Source organism: Vidua macroura, chromosome 14 (genome assembly GCF_024509145.1).
Source record: "Vidua macroura isolate BioBank_ID:100142 chromosome 14, ASM2450914v1, whole genome shotgun sequence".
Lineage (NCBI taxonomy): Eukaryota > Metazoa > Chordata > Aves > Passeriformes > Viduidae > Vidua > Vidua macroura.
Genome location: NC_071584.1, coordinates 1,616,367 through 1,637,240, shown reverse-complemented (window position 1 = coordinate 1,637,240; position 20,874 = coordinate 1,616,367). Strand labels below are relative to the sequence as shown.

The 20,874-nt window shown below is 55.2% G+C and overlaps 2 protein-coding genes across 4 annotated transcripts; both read right to left on the bottom strand.

Moving 5' to 3' along the window:
- Nucleotides 1-576: 576 nt before the first annotated feature.
- Nucleotides 577-5,753, bottom strand: LOC128814329 (cyclic nucleotide-gated olfactory channel-like). The gene is given in 5 exon segments (XM_053990071.1): nt 577-2,000; nt 2,668-2,774; nt 3,170-3,277; nt 5,513-5,690; nt 5,693-5,753. Coding segments are annotated over 5 exon segments (1,878 nt in total).
- Nucleotides 5,754-9,063: 3,310 nt separating this feature from the next.
- LOC128814340 (fetal and adult testis-expressed transcript protein homolog) lies at nt 9,064-19,990 on the bottom strand. Of its 3 annotated transcripts, none has more exons than XM_053990089.1 (7): nt 19,904-19,990; nt 16,239-16,434; nt 15,582-15,730; nt 14,730-14,818; nt 13,998-14,159; nt 11,605-11,683; nt 9,064-10,892 (listed from the first exon to the last, which is right to left on the bottom strand). In XM_053990089.1, exons 2-7 carry the CDS (start codon nt 16,432-16,434, stop codon nt 10,761-10,763), a joined length of 807 nt encoding a protein of 268 aa, XP_053846064.1. In that variant the 5' UTR covers nt 19,904-19,990; the 3' UTR covers nt 9,064-10,760. The 3 variants fall into 3 exon arrangements, with proteins under 3 accessions (XP_053846064.1, XP_053846065.1, XP_053846066.1); XM_053990090.1 differs by lacking the exon at nt 19,904-19,990 and adding an exon at nt 18,982-19,455; XM_053990091.1 differs by lacking the exons at nt 13,998-14,159; nt 19,904-19,990 and having other exon boundaries at nt 16,239-17,447.
- Between the last annotated feature and the right edge of the window lie 884 nt (nt 19,991-20,874).

Here is a 20,874-nt window from a genome sequence, read left to right as displayed (position 1 = left end):
GCTTCCACAGCAGGAGGGCTTGGGAATGCTGTCCCCAGGAAGGTGCAGTGCTCAGGGCACCAAGCCACCTGCACCAGGTGCCCCCTGACAGCACCAAACAGCAGGAGAGAGAGGCTGGCAGGAGGCAGCGGCTGCAGGCCCTGCCAGCTCCGTGCCCAGCCTCAGCAAGGGTGGTGAGCAGGACAGTGACAGTGACCCAGGCAGGCCTGCCCATCTGCAGATGTCAGAGGCACAGTTTGGTCTGTCTTAGCTGAGTTTGGGGATCTTGTGGGTAAAGAGTTTCTGGGTGCAGACTGGGTTTGCAGTGTTTGCAGACACTCACTGAGGACTGATTACCTGAAGCGAGTTAGAAAGGCTGAACCCAAAAGGCAATGAAAAAGTGACAGGTCAGAGGAGGAGCCGAGACAGTCCCCTGATTTTGGGACCACCTCAGGGGCTGCCATGAAGGCAGTGCCAGCAGCAGTGCTAAGGACCTGAGAAGAGGCCCTGGCAAGGCAGCCACAGGGTCTGCCTTGTGAAACAGCCAACGCTGCCTCAGCACCAGGTCAGACATCATCCGGCTGACTCTGTTCCCCCTCACTGCATCCCACCAGGTGAAGCTTTCTCCTCATCCTCAAACAGACTGTCTGAGCTATCAGAGAAGAAATCCTCCGGTTCCTCCTGCCTCATCTTGGACTCCAGAGCAGTGATGCGCTGCTTGAGCTTCATCTGGGCATCACTGTACTCAGTCAGGAGCCGGCCAAAGCGGGTGTGCAGCACGTCCAGGTTTGAGGCCACCCTGTCCAGCCTCTCCTCCATGCTCTTCCCTTCTGTGCTTTCCTCTGCAGCTGACTCATCCAGCAGCCCTTCCTTGATTAGGATCTCCCGGCCGCGCTCCTCCAAGATCCTTTTGGCATCGGGATATTCTGTGACTGCCTCCATGAGATCTTCCTTAGACAGGCAGAAGAGATCAGAGTAGCCCAAGCTGCGGATGTTGGCTGTGCGCCTGTTGCCCATTTTGCTCCCTTTGATGTTGAGGATGCTGATCTCACCAAAGCAGCCCCCTGCAGTGAGCAAAGCATATTGTGTCATCCCGTCATCCGCCACCACGGCCAGCTTGCCCTCCTTGATGATGTACATCTCCTTCCCGATGTCCCCTTTGCGGCACACGTAATCCCCCGGGCTGAACACCTGAGGGCGAAGCTTCAGCACCAGCTCCACCAGCAGCCCTGCCTCGCAATTCTGGAAAATCCTCACCTTCTTCAGTGTCTCCAGGTGCACATTGATGGCAATCTCTGCCCTTAACTTATCAGGGAGGTTCTTGAGGACCTCCCGTTCGTCTACTGCCTTCTTGTTGGTCCACAGGTAGTCGAACCACTTGATGACTTTGGTTTCCAAGTCTTTGCTCACCTTGCGGAACTGCATGTAGTGTTTGACGGCGTCGATTTTGGCCTGGAACTCCGCCCTGGTGGCGTTCATGTTGGATATCATGGACCCCACGTTCCCCACGATGGTGGCGAAGATGAGGACGCCGATGAGGAAGTCAAAGATCACGAAGAGGTACTCTTCATCCCGCACGGGCGGAGGGGTCTCCCCAATGGTGGTCAGAGTCAGCGTAGACCAGTAAAGACAGTAGACGTACTCCCGGGTCAGATACCCGTACTCAGGGTCTGTGACATTGGGATAGACCCAGCTGTCCTCCCCGAAGCCTATGGCCTTGGAGATGGCATAATAAATGCAGGCGTTCCAGTGGATGATGACAAGGATGTAAAGAACCAAGTTGCTGATGCGGAAGATGTTGGGGTGGCTGGTTCTGGTCTCAGTCCTGTCAAAGAACTCAAACATGCGGGAGAAGCGCAGCAGCCTGTTGAAACGCAGCTCAGGGCAGTGCAGTCCCACCCAAAAATAGGCCAGGTCTGTGGGCAGGGTGGAGAGAACATCCAGCTTGAACTGGAGCGTGTGGATGTAGTTATGCCGTAACTTCTTCAGGTCCTTAACCAGGAGGCCCTGTTCCAAGAATCCTAAAGAGAAGCAAATTACAGAATTATCTTGGTTAAAGTTTGACTTTTCTGCGGGTTTTGTGAGTGCCTGAGCAATAGCCTGTGGTATGCTATGGATTTGTGTGCATAAATGCACAGGGTCACCCAAATATTACCAGTTCCTGCCCTACTCAGTTTGTTATCGCTCAAAGCCTTCATCTGGCAAAAGCCACCCAAAGATATAACTCAGGGATTTCGTCTGTTGCCATGAAGAAAAAGGAACCCAAAGGTTTCCATCCTCCAGATCATGAATTATTGCAGTTCTGACAGAAAATGTACGGCCAAGCGCTGCCTTCCGAGAACATTAAATTCTACCATTTTTCCATGCAGATAATTCATTAGCTGAACTGATGCAAAATCAGAGATACAGACCTTCAACTATGCCCGAATACTAATAGTAATGCAGGTAATTTTGTACAATTATTCAAAGGTGAAGTTGAAAGCTGGGATGATTAATCTTTCATTTTGAAACTTGCTTCATTTCTCAGATCTCCTAATTAGGTTCTTTCTCTAGAGACTGCTTCATACTGGTGAATGCCAAGGTAGGCAAACCCCTCCTTCTAATGGAACTGTGGATTAGGCCTGTCCCTTGCAGCTCATCTCCACTGGTAAGGGATTAAAGGAAAGCCAGGATGCTGCTCCTGCTCACCTGTGTGCAGGCGGATCACTGTGTCCCCGAGGTAGAGGGCATCTGAGATGTAATCTAACACCAGCCACAGCACAAAATAGGTCTTTTGCAGGTCAGTGAAGCAAGCCCTGGAGGAAGGTCACCAAACAGGGTGTGAGACCAGAAATCCCCACATCTTCTCTAACTATTACTGCTGAATGCAGGCTGATCCTGAGGCGCCCAACTCTGCAACAGAGCTTGGCCACGGGGCGCTCCTCTTCTAGGAACTTAAACTCCCTGCTCTGAAAAATCTGCCCTCCCTTGATGGAGGTGAAGCAACATCGTGACACCACCTTCCAAAGGACCCTGAAACCATGGCCCTTTCCCGGTGGGCCAGAATTCGCAGTGATGGGGGAGGGTCTCTTTCATTTCAGTGCCCCCCAGCCCCAGCACCACCAGTGTCAGATTGATGCTGGTTGAGCCACAAGAACCAGGTGATCAGGAGGGTCAGAGGAGGCAGGACCCCTACAACCTCCCAGCTCACCTGGCTACGAGCAGGCACCAGTTATAGAGGACAGGAACTGCAATCACAGCCAGCCAGTGGTAATACCAGTCCCCTGCAGGGTCCAGCACAAAGAAGAGCCATTTCCTCCTGGAAGCAGAGAGAAGAGCCAGAGCTGGCAGTGTATGTGGAAACCAGGGTTGGAACAAACCACGTGAGCCACGTCCTTCATCCCTCGCACCACAGTGCCTCCAGCAGAGCTGCAGCTTGGGTGCCAGCCTGTCAGCCAAGACCAATCCCAGCAGTGCCAAATCCCAGCACTGTTCAAGTTCCTTTATCCCTAAAACTGAGCCGAGAATGCAGGAGAAGAGGAAACTGAGGGATGGCAAAGCAAAGCAGGTGGCCCACGTGACGCAGCGCCCCAGTGGCAGAGCCAGGAACAGATGTATGGAAGAGGGGGATCAGAAAAGTTCTCGTGATGTTCATGACATTGCTCCTCCCAGGTGAGGAAGGGACCGGTGCCAGGCAGATCTGAAGAGAAGAGTAATTGAAGCAGGAAGGAAAGTGTGCTGCAGACCAGCGGCAGCACCAGGAGGGGCTGCCCAAGCCCCAGAGCAGTGGCCCCGGGGCAGCTGGCACCTCCTGTACCTCCTGCAGTCTGCACAGCCCGGGCTCCAGCCTTTGAACTGCTCCCAAGTGTTTGATCCTGCTCGCCTTGGGACTCTGAGATAAGAAGTGTGTGCTCCAGTTGCCAGATTCACTGGAGAAGCTGGGGAAGAGAAACTCCGTGGCTGGTTGATAGGCTTATAGCAGCCTGGTGGGGAAAACATTCTCTCCCTCCTTCCCTCCCTCCCAGCTTTTGAACATACAAAACTCCCTCCAGTGATAGAAAAAAAAAAAAAAACAACAACCCACTTGCCAACAGATTCCCCATGTCCACCCCATTACTTCTGGCAGCTTCAAAGGCAGGAGCCCTGCTTGGAAGTCTCCTTTCCCTGGAGTACAGGCAGTGCCCAGAGTCTGGGGACCGGCACTCGGCTCAAAGCCAGCCCCAGTCCCTCATGTTCACCCTCTGTGCACCCACAGACAAGTGGTGATCCAGCCTCCCATTTAAAGGGCTTATTTTTAACCAGAAAGTGCAGCTTGAACGTTTGTTTTTTGAGAAAGGGACTCTGCTCCCTAGGACATACAGCAGTGCCACAGGGGAAGCTCTGACTCACCTGCAGCCAGCACCCACAACCATCGACAACCTCAGTAATGCTGTTAGTGATGTTGGTAATTCCAGCTTTAAATCACCAGTGCTGCTGTGACAGGAGGCCAGAATCACTGATATAACACTGACAGCAGGGCCAGGGCTGGAAAAACAGGGCTCTGATAACCCAGGAAGAGGGAATAATCATCTGCCTCTTCCCAAAGGCTTTGGAGCCATGGAGCCTGCCACGGCCATGAGCAGCAGCTCACGTGTGGGATTATCAGACTTGGGGCTCTTCTTACCTGTGGAGCTGAGGCCCTAGAAAACCCCAGAAGTTCCCACTGTATCCCCAGAACCCACTGGCACCGAGCAGCCCTTTCACAGCACGCTTCAGTTCCTTCTAGTCATGAACAAGCTCCCCTCAACCTCACAGGACAGAACAGCATTTTCTTCCATTACTAGCAAAGACCCAGATGCAAGGCTCAGATTATTTTTCTCCTACAGAAAACAATTATTTCTTGGTGTTTTAATTACCATGTATCATGGTAGGGTCCAGAGTAGTCTGTGAGCTTTGCCCTCTAATTAGCCAGCAGAAGAAAAGCCAGGTTATTGCTTCTCACCAGGAGTGTGAGCTGAGGAGATGAAAGGGCTGGATTTGAAAGAGCCTTTTCAGAAAGCTGCTCTTTGTGGGGGCACAGGCAGCAAACACACTCCCTTCATCCTGCAGGTGATGAATGAGAGTGGCAAATCCCAGTTTTGTGGCTCCTGGGTGGGATGCAGTGATTGCTGGGTGGAGTCCTGCATCCCTCGGCTTGTGTCCAGCCCCTCATATGCACAAGCTCCAGGTGTATCTTATTACAGACCCGGGGCTGGTTCCAGAAACAACCCCGGCGTGGGACTGGTATGAAACTGGGGAGGTCTGATGTGTTTCCCACCAGGGCGTGGACCAGGAGGGAGAAGACCCCATGGCTGAGGGTCTTTTCCACAGGGACAGTCCCCAGGTCCTGTGTGTCAGCAAAACAGCCCAGCAGAGCCAGGCTGGCTGCCAAGACGGGGGCTGGAGAGGGCAGGAGGGACCCTTCCCACCATTCCACCCCTCTTCCTTCTTTCCCATCCCCACTGGGAGCCCCCGAGCTCCACGCACAGCTGATCCCCAGCCGAGGACGGCTGGGGCCACAGGAAAGGGACCCTACTTTTTGTTTAACTTCTCAGTCTCCTCATCCTCAAGCTCGTCGCCAGCACCTGCAGCCACTGTCAGGAGCTCGGGGCCTTGAAAACGCTCCAGGAAGGGGTCTGGCCTCTGCTGCTCCTCGTGCAGGCTCTTGTTGGCCCAGTCCCTGAGCACCAGCACCAGCCGGACCATCCTGGACAGGGGAGACAGGCACAGCCAGAGTTCTGAACAGAGCAAGGGCAAAGCAACAGCCTCACAGTCATCAGGGGAGCTGCAGCTGGGAAGAAAACTCTTGCAGCTCCCTCTCAAGCTTTCTTTTTTACCTTTTTAGTGGGACCAAAAATACACAAGCAATAGAAACCACCCTGACAGAGTTCCACAAGTTCTACCCCAGTCCTGCTGTCCCTCCCACAGGAATAGGAGGAATCTGTGGGTCACTGAGGCACAGGGAGTCTGCCTGCAGGGAAAGGAGCCTCTGAGCCCAGTGGGGGTGAAGCCATCCCCTACCAAAACCCTCTGCACGGGCACTGGGGCACAAAGAGCAGCATTTACAGATGCTCATCCCCGCATCCCATGAATTCCATACAGCAGAAGGGGATCCTCACCCCACAGAAGGCCCCAGTGCTAAGGCCAGGCACAAAGGGCTCACGCCATGCCAGGGGCACACACAAGTACCTGGCCAAGGCTCCCTGGCCTCGGAAAGCGTGGTCAGCCCTCTGCTCCCCCCCGTGCAGGCTGGCTCCTCTCTGCAGCTCTGAGCTGGTGCCATCCTGGGTTGAACTGGTCCTGCAGTGGGGAAAAAGGGGGATCACATCCACTCTGTGCCACCATGGCACTGCCACTGCCAGGCACACTGGAGGAAGCTGGCAGCAGAGATTGGGCACCACAGCCCTGCCCATGCCAGGCCTTTCCCTGCCCTGCCCCAGCAGGGCCTCCCTCAAGCAAAGCAGGGAGCAGCCTGACCTGGTGCTGAGCCCTGTCCCCTCCGTGTCACCCCCGGGCTCGTGGTTGCCTGGGGAGCTGTGCACACCATTGCTCTTGGCTGGCATCCTCGGGGTGAGGGGACCAGGGGCACACACCCTGCGCCAGGGACCTGCAAAAAGCACAGGACAGCCACAAGAAAACACATGCAGGACACATCACACGGTTTGAACACAGGGATCCAGCACAGCGTGGGAAGAGAGGGTCCAACACCATGGATCCACACCATGTTTTCCAGGAGGAGCCCTGCAGGGCATTTTGTTCTCTCCAAGAGATCCCACAGCTGCCTGGAGCCGTGAAAGATGCTCTCCTCATCGTTCAGGCTCCTCATTCATTGCCAGAGGAACTCCTCTTTTTCCTTCTCTTCCCTGGTTTTGCCTACCTCTCCTTTGCCTTTCCTGCTCTCTTTGCCTTCTGTTGCCTGGCCTTGCCTGCCCCTCCCCTTCCCATTCCTTGCCTTGTGCACTCCTCCTTTTCCCTGCCTTTCCCTGCCCCTCCCTTGCCTTGCCTTTACTTGCCTTGTCCTTCCTACCCCTCCCTTGCCTTGCCTTGATTGCCTCCTCCTCCTTTGCCTTGCTTTGGGTTGCTTCTCTGTCCTTTGCCTTGTCCTTTCCTTTGCCCTTTCCTTTCCTTTCCTTTCCTTTCCTTTCCTTTCCTTTCCTTTCCTTTCCTTTCCTTTCCTTTCCTTTCCTTTCCTTTCCTTTCCTTTCCCTTCCCTTCCCTTCCCTTCCCTTGTCCTTTCCCTTGTCCTTTCCTTTTCCTTTTCCTTTCCCTTGTCCTTTCCCTTGTCCTTTCCTTTTCCTTTTCCTTTCCTTTCCCTTTCCCTTCCTTTCTCTTTCCTTTCCCACCCCACTCCTGCCTTGCCCTGCCTGCCCCTCCTTTCCACACCTCCCTGGGGCACCGGTGCCACCGGAGTAGCCACCAGCGTCCACTTACGAGCCCGGCGTCCCCCGAAGCCTTGAGCGCTGCCTCGGGCGGGCTGGCAGGGCCGGCAGGGGAGCAGCCCTGCCCCAGGAGCTTCCCGGGCTGCCTCCGGAGCGCTCCGGCTTTTCAAACGCGGAGCGGGGCAGAAGCAGAAGCGCGGCGGTGGCAGCGGGGACAGCGCGCACCGTGTCTGTCACCGCCCCGCACGGCCGGCCCTGAGCAGCCCCGGTGCCCTGAGCGGCAAGGCGCGCTCAGAGGAGCTGGCAGCAGCCACTGTTCTGTCTGGGGATGAAAGGGGAGGAGGGAGATGTGTTGCTCGGGGATGCTCCGTTTCCCTATGCACGTGTTCTTCTCCCCGCACCCGTCACCTCCTCGCGGGCTGGAGGGGCCCCAGACAATGCCCAGCTGGAGATCACAGCCGTGCTGAGCTGCCGTGTGTGCAGTGAGCCGAGTGCCCTCGGTGAAGGGTCACTGTGCACGCAGGGACAGGCACAGCCAGCAGCCCCAGCGGGGCTCAGGTCCTGCCACAGCAGGGAATGCACCTGGACTGCTCCCAGGGCTCTGCTCCCGCTCCCCTCCCAGCCCCTGCCCTGGGGAAGAGCAAAGATGGTGATTATTTCCTGCTTCAGAGGCTGTGCCACAGCTACAGCTAGGATGGAAAATTGGAAAAAGTAGACGTATTTTAACACCCTCACATCCACTTACCTCTTCTGCTGGCAGAGCAGAGGACCAAAAGTGCTGCTCTGGAGTCCCATCAAAGAGAGCTGCAGAGTTTGAAGGTGATCATGAAATGCACCTTTCATCAATTTCTGCCCTCTTATTTTGCTCAAGAAGTCATTCTAATGCCGACTTAGCAAAAAATCTGCATCCCCAAGGCAATAAGGAAGAGGTCAGTTTTTCTCCTCTCCCTCCAGGATGTAACCATTTGCAGTGGCTGAGGCTGGATCCATCCCCAACAGGCACACGGAGTCCTGCACCTTGTGCAGGGCTGATCTGAAAGCACCGGGAGTCTCTTTTATCTTTGCTATCAAAGGTTTACCTTTTACTTTCCCCTTCAAAGCCTTCAATTCCACTTGTTCTGATCTCACTGAGCACCCACGCAGCAGGGAGACCAAAGGAACAAACAGAATTTCTCAGCCTTGGCTGGGGCTGTGGCTCCTGGGCGAGCACCCAGCAGCACAGGATGTCACCCTGCTCTTGTCCCCACATCACAGACTCCAGGTGACAGCGCACCAGGAGCACTGGCAGCAACGTGCCCCCCCTTCCAACTCTCCTTTTGCTTCCTGCCTGCAGCTGCCTCCAAAAGGAACACGGGAACTCCAGGAGCTGCTCCCTCGAGCATCACTGTGCACCAAACACTTTATTTGCCGTGCACGTCGTCGTGGCAGTGGCCCTTGGGGACACCCAGCCCTGCCACGTCTGCTGCCTTGGGACAAAGCAGCCAGCAGGAGGAGGCAAGGAAGAGAAAAAAGGAAATAAAAGCATCACACTCCAACAGGGACAGCATTAACCAGAAGCTTTTCTACTCAAGGTTCTCCCTCAGCCAGGGCAGCTGGGGCTGAGACACCCACGAGCAGTGACAGTCCTGCTGCCAAGGGAATAAACTTCACCTGTTTCCACTTACTGGGACATCAGGATCAGACTCCACAGAGAAGAAACATGTCCAGAACACACAGCGTTTATTAAAATATGCATTTTGAGGTCAGTGTTTCCAGATTTACACCAGCATTTATGCCTTACATAGAAGTCATATCTCCCACAACCAGCCCATGAGAACACGTCCAGTTGGACCACCTCTCCTCCAAACACCTTCAAGCCACAATTTGAAGGTGGTGTGCCTTCCCAAAGTCATCCCTTCTCACCCTAAAATAAACCCCAAACACCAGCTTCCTCCAAAACACATTAACACCTCTCAAAGGAGAGAAAAGAGACAATTTACCTCATTTCTTGGCCTGACTCACACCCCCTTATACGTAACAGGTGTGCAAGGTGCTTTGGTGACCCTGACCACAGCCCTGACCACAAGCCACAGGAGCCACCCATCCTGCACATCCACCCAGCACAGCACAGCGAGCCCAGCACACCACCCTGGCTCCGGTCTGCAGTAAATCCCAGCACTCTCCTCAGCTCAGCAATCAGCCTCAGGTTCAGGCCTGCAATTACTTTGGGACAGTTATTTATTAGTCACTGTGCAGCTGCCAGATTTCCAGTCACGGACGCTTGATGCGGTGTCAAGCAGAAAACACCCGAGCACTGATGTCTGTAAATAAGCTATTGGGACATCTGGATGACATGTAGATCCAGCTATAATTAGGTATAGGTGACACAGAGAGGTCCTGTTAAGCCTTGCCAAAACCTGCCCCCAGGGCCTGCATGCACAACTCCAGCAGATGTGCTGGATGAACCACCAAAAACATCTCAAAGTCACCTCAGAATCAAGTGTTACTAAACTCTGGAGAAGGAAACAAACAGAAAAAACTGTTAAACTGAGCTTGTTCACAGCTAAAGAGCATCTGGGTGAGGAATTTCCCTCACCCATGTTCTTGCATCATCACTGAAGTTGCAGCTTGGCAGCAAGACCTGGGAGAGACACTCCTCCAACTCCCCTCTGCCACGGGGAGCCTAACAAATATCTATTTTCCATGACCTGTTCGGTGCTATCACTGTTGATACGAGGTTTTATAATCCAGAGAGTCACCATGGGGAGGTTTCCCACGTAAACCTCTCTGGGAAAGAGCCAAGCCCCTGGATAAGCCCAGACGTCAGCAAGGCTCTTGCAGTCACTTTGGATCTGAACATCTGCAAACCAGCTGTGGCTGCAGGGATGGGAGCTCCTGGCCCCTCCAGCTCCACTCCTGGAAGAGGGGCTCTGGCACAGGAGGCCCAGCAAACAGCAGCTGCACAAGGAAGAAAAGAAAACCCAGCAGAAGTTTAGAAACACCCAGTCACTCTACAGAAGGTGAGGAACAGACCACAGCAGCTGGCTGAGAACTCTTGTGGGGTCAGAGTTGAGATCTCCAAGGTGGGACGTGGCCAGGGGACCAGGCCCAGCAGAGGCTGTGACTGTAACAGGAGCCCACACCCACACACACCCAGCTCCTCAGGTTTGCATCTCCTCTGGCAGCCTGAGGGCAACTGCACAGAACAGACACCTCCTGTGCCAGCCACCCAGCTCTTAGGAGACCTCAGCTCTTGACAGCAGCTTCTCACACCTTCACTGCCACCAAGGCCTGGAGGACACAGATTCCTGAGGGCCCACAGTGCAAAAAGCAGTCCTAGCCAAGAAAAAAGTTTCACTGCTGGCAAGTACACGAGAAATGCTCCTGTCCCTGCCAGGGTGAGCAGGGGAGGTTGGGCACGGGCCGTCATCTCCTGAGCCAGAGCCACGTGTTGATGAGGCAGGCAGAGATCATCACGGAGTACACCAGGGCCTCCTTCTGTCTCCAGGCGTGGCACTGCTCCTCCAGCACGCGCAGCCTCCCCGAGATCCTGGCCAGCTGCAAGGGAAGCAGTGGGGCACTGTCAGCACCCCAGAGGCACGGGACAGCAAGGGATGCACAGATGGGAGCTGCTGCTCCTTCAGGCCCTCCTTGTCTAAAGCAGCTGCTACCTTTGCGTGGGAGGAGTGGCAGCAGCACCTCAGCTCTGCAGCAGATGCTTCAGGGAAAGATTCTTCCCACCAGAGAGCATCTGAGCCCCTCTCACTGCCACCAGAGGGGTCTGGCTGGGTCCTGCAGCCCCTCGGGGTAGGAGCTCGATGGATCAGCACACAGGTAAATCCTCTCCTTAAGGCAGGACCAGTCTGCCAGCACCAGCCCACCAAGGACTGAGCAACTGCCCCCTGCAGCCTCCTCGCCCATCCCCTGTGGCTTTCCCAGCAAACATTTGGAGCCCCTCACTGTCGCCCTGGTTATCAAGAGTTTTCTAAAGCCTTCTGAGTTTACATTCTTGTAGAGAACTTTCCCACACAACTTTCTGTAAATAACCTATTGTTTTGCATTCTTTCATAGAGGCAGAGAAATTTGATGTACAGGTAGTTTGTCCAGTGTCGTTGGAGAGGTGGCACGTTCACCCTCCAATCCACTGGCACCTTTTGAGAACTATAGAAGATTGGAGTCAGGGGAAATAAATGAGTCTCTTCATCGTGACCAAGGCTGTGGTGCGTAGTTTTTGCTTGTGTCATCTGGTGACACCTCACCCCCGTCTCACCTGCCTTCTCATTGCTGCCACCTCCGTCACCCCGGCCTCCTCCAAGGCGCTCTCTGCAGCCGGGATGGGCTCCTGGGAGCTGGGAAAGGAAAGCAGAGATGCAGGTGGGCCAGAACTGCTCGTGGGGTGCAGCTGACCCCCCAGAAATGCAGCGCTGCCACGGGGAGCTGAGCCATGCAGGGAGTGCGTCCCCAGGCCGTGCTGCACCAGCAGAAAGCAAACAGCACCTGCAGAGCATCCACTCATCTCTCCTTAACCCCCAGCATGCACATGGTACCCTCCAGCAGGCACCCAAAGGGAGCAGGACAGACAGACAGCACATGCCAAGACAGGAAACACGTGCTTGTGTTCCTTTTGAGGTGCAACAGAGAGAAGACATATGTACTAAGCATCTGTAGTGCCAGGAATTCACCGAGGGCTGGATTAGAGGCAGCCAGGTAAGCAGGTGTCACAGGACAGTGCTGAAATGGAGGGGTGATCCCCTTTACACCATCAGCTGGAGGGAGCTATCTTTTTTTTTTTTTGCTCTTGTAGCAAATTTTACCTGCAATTTGAAACATAAACAAGCAACCCAAATGTTCACCACTTTCTTCCCTCCCTGGAAACGCAGGGGCCCCCACTGGAATGAGCTGCTGCACTGGCAGAGGCAGCAACAGACCACGGATGTCCAGGGCAGTGCCTGGAGGCACAGCCTCACTGCAGGGTCCACACCACTGAGTCACAAAATAAAGTAGATCCACAGTGAGAAAAATACAAATTCCTGTCACCACAGGCTACCCAAAGTCAGTTATTCTACAACCAAAACTCCCCTGTTCACACCAATAACTCACACAGGCACTCGCTGATCCCCTAGGGGTTAACAAGCTCCTAACCCCCCTCCTTGGAGACCCTGGGGAGGAGAGGGTGTTTATCCCTGTTTGCAACATGCTGATCTCACTGAAGACAAGCCAGAAGAGCTTGTGGAGATTCACTGAATCCCTGTCTGAAACTCCATTTGTGAGATAATAACTCCACAAAATGTAGCTGCAATGTAAAATGACAGTCACAACAGAAAGAAAATGCAATTTTCCCCAGTAGAGAACCATGAAAAAAGGACACATCCTGCAGCTTTTCACTCAAAATCCCAGTTGATACAGGCAGCCACCCTTTAAAGTAGAGACTAGAAATTGCCTTCTGGTGACTCATACCCTTCAAGAGGTCACTGTCAGCCAGATATTCCAGGCTCTGTCTGAGACCAGACTTCACTAAAATTTCAGGACAAACAAGTCAGCACAGTCTTTTTGGCTTTTTTATTGTTGCACAGGGGTACAAAGCTGTCATATGGAAGGGATGTCTGCATCTGAAGGGATGTGAAGTACTAAAAGAGGTGTTTGAGGGTGGCTGGTTTCAAAAGGAGATCAAGGCCTGGGAGAAGCCCCAGTCACCCCACTGCATTACAGCAGCTCTGCAGGCTGCCATGGCCTGAATGTCCTCCACTGCTGGAGGGAGGAGGGAGAAGGTCTTTAGTAGCCACTAACCAGATCTCTTGGTCATTAAGAAATGAAAATTATGTTTGAAGACAGCCTCAGCCTCCAGTTTTTAAGAGCAGAGACATCACTTTGGATCCTCGGCAAGCAGCAGGCAGCTGGGGAGGGAAGCAGGATGTGCCACCGATGATGGATGTGGTGATGGATGCTGGTTCTCCTCCCTTTCTGCCTGGAGCCTTTGCTCAAGGTGAATGAGGAGCATTTAGATGTTCCTCCAGGTGCTCAGCAGCCTTAGAGCAATGGGGACACCTTAAGGCTGCAAGGATGTCTTTGAGCAAAGAGAATTTACTGCAGTGGCACAGATAAGGGTGTGGAGATGGTTCCTCCAGCACATCTGGAGGGACTGAGGCCACTGCACAGCTGCTCCAGGGAGCACAGAGGGACAGCACACCCCGGCCAGGGGCACTGGCTGTGGAATGAGTGCAGCCAGTTCATGGAAAGGCTCATTAAGAGTGACCAAGACGCAGACAGAGGTGCTGGGAACCTGCAGGAGAGGCTGTCTCAGGGACAGCACCTGGGTCAGGCCATCTGCTCTGGATTTTGATCCCCTTCACGCACCCCTCTCCAACAAGCCACGAAAGAACACAGAAAAATTAGTCCTTGCTTAGCAGCGACCCCCCAGCAATGCCACAGCAGCGCTGGGCCACTCAGGCTGCCCAGGGGACTGGTGTTAGGCTGAGCAGCAGACTCAAGCCTGGCTGGGTTAGTGAGGTGCACCAAGGCCTGGCACCCAGAGCTGGCACCCAGAGAAAGGCAGTCCAAGGCAGCCACGCAGCCCAGAGCTTACAGAGCTCGTGCCTGGCTCATGCCCCAGCAAGGCACAGCCCAGCCCTTGCAGAGTGACAGAGCTGGCTCGGGACAGGTCACCTGGACGGCGCCGGGTTTCGCAGAGAGTCCTGGACGCGGTGGAAGAGCACCTGGCCCAGGAGGTACATGGTCTGGAAGATGTTCTGCATGGAGTAGATCCTGCCTGCCTCTGTGAGGAGGGGGAGTGGGGCTCGGGGAGCAGGCAGGGGATACGAGTCCGGCCTGGGTGCACACAGAATCACGCCTGTTACTCCCTGGTCTCGCACTGCAGGGCACAGCCTGGCACTAGGCACTGCCCCTCATCCCTTCAGCAGCTCCAAGCATCTCTGGGCAATGCCACTGGCACCCCGATGGCATCAGAGAGGGAGAACCCCCTCCAGCAGCCCCCAGGCTCAGGGGCAGCCACCTGATACCTCCAAAGCCAAGCATGGCTGTGTGCCATGCTGCTCTCCTGCCACCCAGGGCAGCTCTGGACTTCAAGTGGGAGAGTAGTTCCTGCTCCAGGACTAGCTCAGAGACAATTTCCCCACTGCAGAGACTCTGGAGCCCAAGGCCACGAGCAGAGGCCTGGGGAACAACACAGCTGCCTTCAAAGCTGCCCAGCACAAACATCTCTGGCACCAAAGACCACGTTCCTCTCACGGATGAGCAGGACTTGCCAGGCACTGCATTGCTCTGATTTGGATCCCCCATGCCCCTCCCAGGACACCCACACCAGAAAGCTTCAAAAGAGCCCAGGGAGAGGAGATGCTGCTCCCCACCCGCCCCGGGTGACCCTGGGCCCGTGCTCACCCCTCACGGCGCTGTCCTGGGCTGTGCAAGGCCAGCTGGGCACTGTCACTCGGGGTCCTGTCCCTCCGTGACCTGCTGCTGTGATGGCCCTGTGGGAATCAAACACAACCACGTTAGCACAGAGCTGAGCCCAGCCCGGTGCCCTGTGTGGGCTGCAGGGCCAGGGGCCCGTCAGCACGGGGACAGCACGGGGACAACACTGCACTCAGCAGTGGGAGCTCCAGAGCAGCCCCAGCCTGGCTGGTGGCCTGATGCTGCTGCAGGTGGGGACACGTGCTCAGAGCAGGCAGAGGGTCCCCAGCACGAGCCTGCTGGTCTGAACACTAGCCAGATCAAAAACCCCGAGCCGAACCCGTCCAGGATCGGCTCTCAAATTTCAGGGAGGTTAAAGCACTCGAGCAGCCAAATCAAGTCTCTGCCTGCCCATGCCTGGGACCTCTCTTTGAAAGAGTCTCACACAAGGCTAAAATCTGCTTTTGGCTCTGACCCCAGAATCCTTTACACTGCTGTGATGAACCACCTCACACTTCAAGAAGAAAAACATGTTGAAAAAGGACTTAAAAAGTAGCAGCAGCAGCCAGTGGTGGGACTGCACCTACCTTAGCCTACCCGCTGCCCACAGAATGCAGCAGGAGATGTGGCTGGATCGAGGTGCCAGCACACAGGTGTGCACTGGTTCTGGGTAGAAAGAGATCCCACCATCCCTACCCCTCACCATCCCTACCCCCTCACTCCTAGGACCTCCTGGAAGATGAATCCTCGCCTGGGGTGATAGGAGCTATCTGGAGAACCCCAAATTTGGGGCTGCTCCCATTCCCCACCCCAGGCACCCCGCTCCTGCCCGTCCGGTACCGATCGCTTGCGTCGCTGGGCGCTGGCTCTGCTGGCTGAGGGCGGGAAAGGGAGGTCCCCAGAGGGGTCTGGGGACACGTGCACCACAACAGAGGGGACCTTCCTTGGCTGGGTCAACAGCACTGGCCTCAAACTGGTGTCTGACATCTCTACAGAAAGGAGAGAGGGAAGAATTAAGCCAACCGGAATGGCCTCAGCAGAGGGAAGAGAGATGCACCCTGTGGAGAGTCAAGCCTGTGTTTAGTGCCAGGGGAACACTATGCCTGGGGGTTTTTGGACAGCCCAGAGAGGCAGAGCCACTGCTTCAGGACAGCAAGGCTTCAGAGCTGTTTGGCAAAGACAAGGCCAAGCGTCCTGCATCCCAAAGCAGGGACCCTACCACAGGCCAAGAGGGAACTGCAAGAGACATGGAGGGAGACGCCTCCACATTTTGCTCCTCACCTGTTGGAATTAAAGCCCCTCCAGACTTCTGTTGGTAACCTTTGCCCACCTCTTCCCAAGCCATCCACCATCCTGCCCTACATTCCTGAAGAGAAGTGCCTGCATTATCTGCCCCCATCCTCTCCTCCAGCAAAGCAAACAAAAGTAGGGGGTTATAAAGGGGTTCCACTCCCTAGGATGCTGTCCCCCACCCCTAAAGACAACCCGGGCCTTTACCTGCCAGAGAAATCCTCTCAGGGATGTGCATCCGAAAGGACGCAGGGACATCCTCTGTCACTGTCTTCCTGTCCCCAGGGCTGCAGCTCTCTGCCACCTTCAGCCTGTTGGGAACCTGCATCCTTTGGTTGATGGCTTCTGTGAAGAGCGGGTCACAGCGGACCCGGTTCAGGTCCAGTCCCCAAAGAGGCCACATCTGGAGGTGAAGAAGAAGGGATTACGAGGGACTTCACCCCTGGCAAGTCACAGCTGTGCTAATTACCAAAGAAGAAGAACAGCCTTGCCCTGAATGGGTCACAGCTGTGACTAATAAAGAGAAGGGTGATAAAAGGGGTGGGTTGACTGGTCAGGGAGAGCATAGAGGAAGAAGGCCTAGAGGAGCCCTGAGGAAGACAGAACAATCCAGAGAGACACAAAGAAGAATAAAACAAAGAAGAGAGTTGCTGCTGCAGAAGATCTGCTGTGAGATCAGAAGGGTCTGATGGAGTTGGAGCCTGCAGTCAGAGTGGAGCCAGGTAAAAGCCTGTGGTCAGAGGCAGCAAGGAAATTCTTGCAGTCATATTCCAGCAGTCAGTCTGTCAGAGAAGCCAAGAGCAGGAGTTTGCTGTAGTCAGTCAGAATGGCTAAGCTGTAAAGGAGAATAAACTGGGACCCTTTTCATGCTGTTAAATGAGAGTCTGTGTCTTGGCTCGTTTCTACCCCTAACGAGAGGTCTGCTGCAACACACGTCTTTGCAGATGTCCTCAGATGTCCTGGGGCTTCACACACAGGGAAAGAAAGCTGCAAAGTGGCAACAGGAGCAGCACTTCCAAAAGTGACAACAGGGGCAGCTCTTCTTGCACCTGCACAGGGACAACACAGCATGCTGTAAGACAGCTAACAGACAGAAACAACCCAAAAGACAGGAGCTGTCTGGGAGAAGGGGATGTCCCCCAGTGCCAGCTGACAGGGACAGGGCTGCAGGTGTCCTGGGAGCCGTGTATGAGCTCAGCGCACACGGCCTCACCTGATAGCAAGGATGGGGCTCAGCACACAGTTCAGTGTACCCTAAAAACTAGTGAAAAAATTCTTTTCCATCCAGAAGTAACATTTTTTGGAGGGCTGGGATCACACGTTTGTGTTCATATACACCTTTGAGGAAAAATGAGGTTTACTAAAAGCAAAACAGACTTTTTTTGGTGATGGGCTTCCAGGTTACCACAGGAAAGGCTTTGGCGCTCAGTTTCTCTCCACACATGTTCACTGCAGTATCCCCAGGGCCATACCCCGTTCCCCCCATGATCCAGCACTCCTCGGGCAACCCACATCCAGCCAAGCATGGCCTTTGCCCTGAGCAGAGGGGAAGGAAAACCAGACATCCCCTTCCTCAGCTTGGAGCAGAGCCCCCAGCTCAGCTTTCTTCCAGATGGGGAGCAGCACCAAGGAGGGACCCAGCCCTCAGTTCTCACTGCTCCTGGGAGCAGCTGATAGCAGGACCAGGACATGGGATGTCAGATTATATATATATATATATATTATTTTTTTTAATTTTGTTTTTTTTTACTTAGAGATGGGGCAACTGAGAGGCATTTTAAAAGCTTTCATTCTATTTTTAGTCTTATGTGAAGGGTGAGACAATAGAGATGTTATAATTTATGCTACTATAATCAGAAGTTAACTATTTCTTAATTACAATACACTGTGTTTCTTGTATGATGGGTAAATCTTTTTTCTCTATGTTTTCTCTTGATTTTTTGTTTTTTTAACAGTAGGTGCTATCACAGTGAGCTTTAAAATTTTTCTATAAATCCATTTCCTACAATGGCACATGGCCATGATCTGGGGCTTTGCAGCTCTCAGGACACACAGTGGCCCTGTGCCTCAGTTTCCCTTTTGCCAAGTCCCAGGGTTTTGAGACGTGCTCTGGGGCCACAGTGTCCCAAGACTTTCACCGAGCCACACAAGCAGAGGGCAATCAATGTACACTTTTGGGAGGGGAGCCCCAAAAGTCATGTTCCTGGCTCCCAGCATATGCACCCTTTATTCTTTCCCAAAAAGCTGCAGTTGAGGAGAAAATCCCAACAAGAAAGAGGTGCTGAGGCTGGAAGACCCCAGCCTAATCCCAGGGCTGCCCAGGCACTCCAAACATGCATGCACAGCAGCCTCCCTGCTGGCACCTTTTGCTCTCACTGTGCCCAAAAAGGTCCTTCTTTGCTTCTAGAAAACAATCTCCTCTGTAAGAGGGGCCAGCAGCAGCCAGGGCTGCCCACCACACCCCTCACTGCTGCTCCTCAGGGCACTTTGGACCCCCCCCTCACCTTCCCAAGCCCCCTGCAACCCTTTAGGATTTCACCCAGGGCAGAGGAGCAGAAGGAAATCCCTGGGGAAGGATCAGGGGACCTGTCCCCTGCAGCTGCCAGGCCTTGGCACTCCAGGTGCAGGAGGGTGGCAGAACCAGCTCTGCACCTGCCATAACCAGCACTTCCAGTGATCACTCACCTCGTGCTGCTGCCTCCTCCTCTGTCATTAAAAACCTTTTAATTACACAGGGATTTGCCCAGCATCAGCAGTGGCGATTCCCTGCTTGCAGCCTTGCAGCCCCTGCATCCCTGTCCCTGCACTGGGTCTGTCCTGGAGGCACTGTGGGGGCCCCACACCATCCCCACCACCCTGCCCAGCCCCACCCCATGGGGCTCATCACACACACACACTCCTGCTTCTCCCAAAAGCCCAAAGAAAGTGGATTTTTGCAGGCACTCCCTACTCAGAAACAGGACAGTAATTCCTGGGATGGTCCCAAAATGTGTCAGTCCCACAGGAGAAACCTGCACCAGACCCCCAGCCAGGGTACACAGCCACGGAGAGCTCCAGGTTTCTCCTCCACGTTTGTGGTACTTCAGAGGAGCCAACGTCCTGTGCTGCGTTCCCAGCCTGTTCTCTGGGAAAGCAGCATATATTAACAACAGTAAATCTGGAGAGGGCAGATCTGTTCATTTTCTAATCACCTGTGAAACCACTGCAGCTCCCAAGGAACAGAGGGATGGGAGGGGGTGAGAAGCAGGCTCTGAGACTAAGCTATTAAGAAAGGGGGAAAAAAAAATCAGCTGTCAAAATTCATAAGCACAAAATGCTTAAGTGGCTGGATTTCCTCCTTTAACTTTCTTTAGGGCTTTTTCGAGCTCTTGCCAAGCACCCCCCACTCGCCTGGAGAGGCTCAGCCTCTGCTTTGGCACTTCTCCTTGGATTTGCAGTGACAGGGAATTTCCGGCTCACTAAACCAGAGTAGCTTTAAGTCCTGCAAGCCAGGAAAACCTGCCCTGGGGAGGGAAACGCCACAACCTCCCTCTCCAGCCCAGGACAGCCCAAACGAAGGGGAGCAGCCTGGACCAGCGCTCCCCGTTCGCCCGTCGGGCTGGGGAGCTGCTGGGAGCTGTGGGCTTGCGCCCAGCTCTGCCCCGCGGCTCGGGGATTCACCCTGGCCCGGCAGAGAGGGGCACCGGCAGGGAAGGGGCTCCTCACCCGCCTCGGGGTGAGCCCGAGGCACCGGGGCGGCTGAGGGGACACATGGGAGGGGACCCCGGCGGGGACATCCCGGCCCCCGCAGCGGCTCCCGCCGCCCGCAGAGCCCCGGCGCGGCCGCGCGAACGGACGAGGGGGACACTGCGGGGCCGGGCAGGGACACTTACTTCTTATCGCAGACCGACGCAACTCGTCGGACCTGTAAACAGCCGCGCCTGCTGCCGGGACGGGGCGGTGCCGGCGGGGGCAGCCCGGCCCCCGGTATTCAGCCCGGCCTCCCGGTAATTAGCCCGGCCCCCGGTAATGAGCCCGGCCTCCCGGTATCCAGCCCTGCCCCCAGTAATGAGCCCTGCCCCCGGTATCCAGCCCGGCCCCCGGTATTCAGCCCTGCCCCCGGTATCCAGCCCGGCCCCCGGTATCCAGCCCTGCCCCCGGTATCCAGCCCTGCCCCCGGTATCCAGCCCGGCCCCCGGTGTCCAGCCCTGCCCCGGTATTCAGCCCGGCCCCCCGGTAATGAGCCCTGCCCCCGGTGTCCAGCCCTGCCCCCGGTATCCAGCCCTGCCCCCGGTGTCCAGCCGGTCCCTCCTCGCTTAAAGCCGCAGCCGGTGATTAAGACGTTGCGACTCGTCCTGGTGCCACCTCCGCCGGGAGCCCTCCCGTCCGCAGCCCTGCTCAGCCGCGTGTCAGAACACAGGGATCGCTGTCGCCAGGACCGTCCCCGTGTCCCCATCCCCGGGCAAAGCCCGCTCCCCGCAGCCCCCGCAGCCCCCGGGCCGGCACAGCCCCGGGGCCGCCCTGTGCCGGAGCTAATCTCTGCCCTCCGCGGCGATGAATGATCCCTTTGGGATTAACGGCAGTTTTAAACACTTCTGAATGGGGACAGGGCCCGAGACCTGACCGTAAAATCTGGGTTTGAAAGGACTTAAAATAAATCCCCCGCTGCCCTAGTCTTGCTATTTAAAGGGGATTATCTAAGGGGTTTAGGAGCGCACGGAGGACGGCAGGACAACCTATGCGCCTCAATCCCCTCAGAAAACCTCTCTGCATCTCACCTGCCGGCAGCTCGGGGCTCGCGGGACACCCGCTCAGGTTTCTCAGAGGGTACCCCACATGGCCAGGTGAAGTTCAGGGCTCCAGC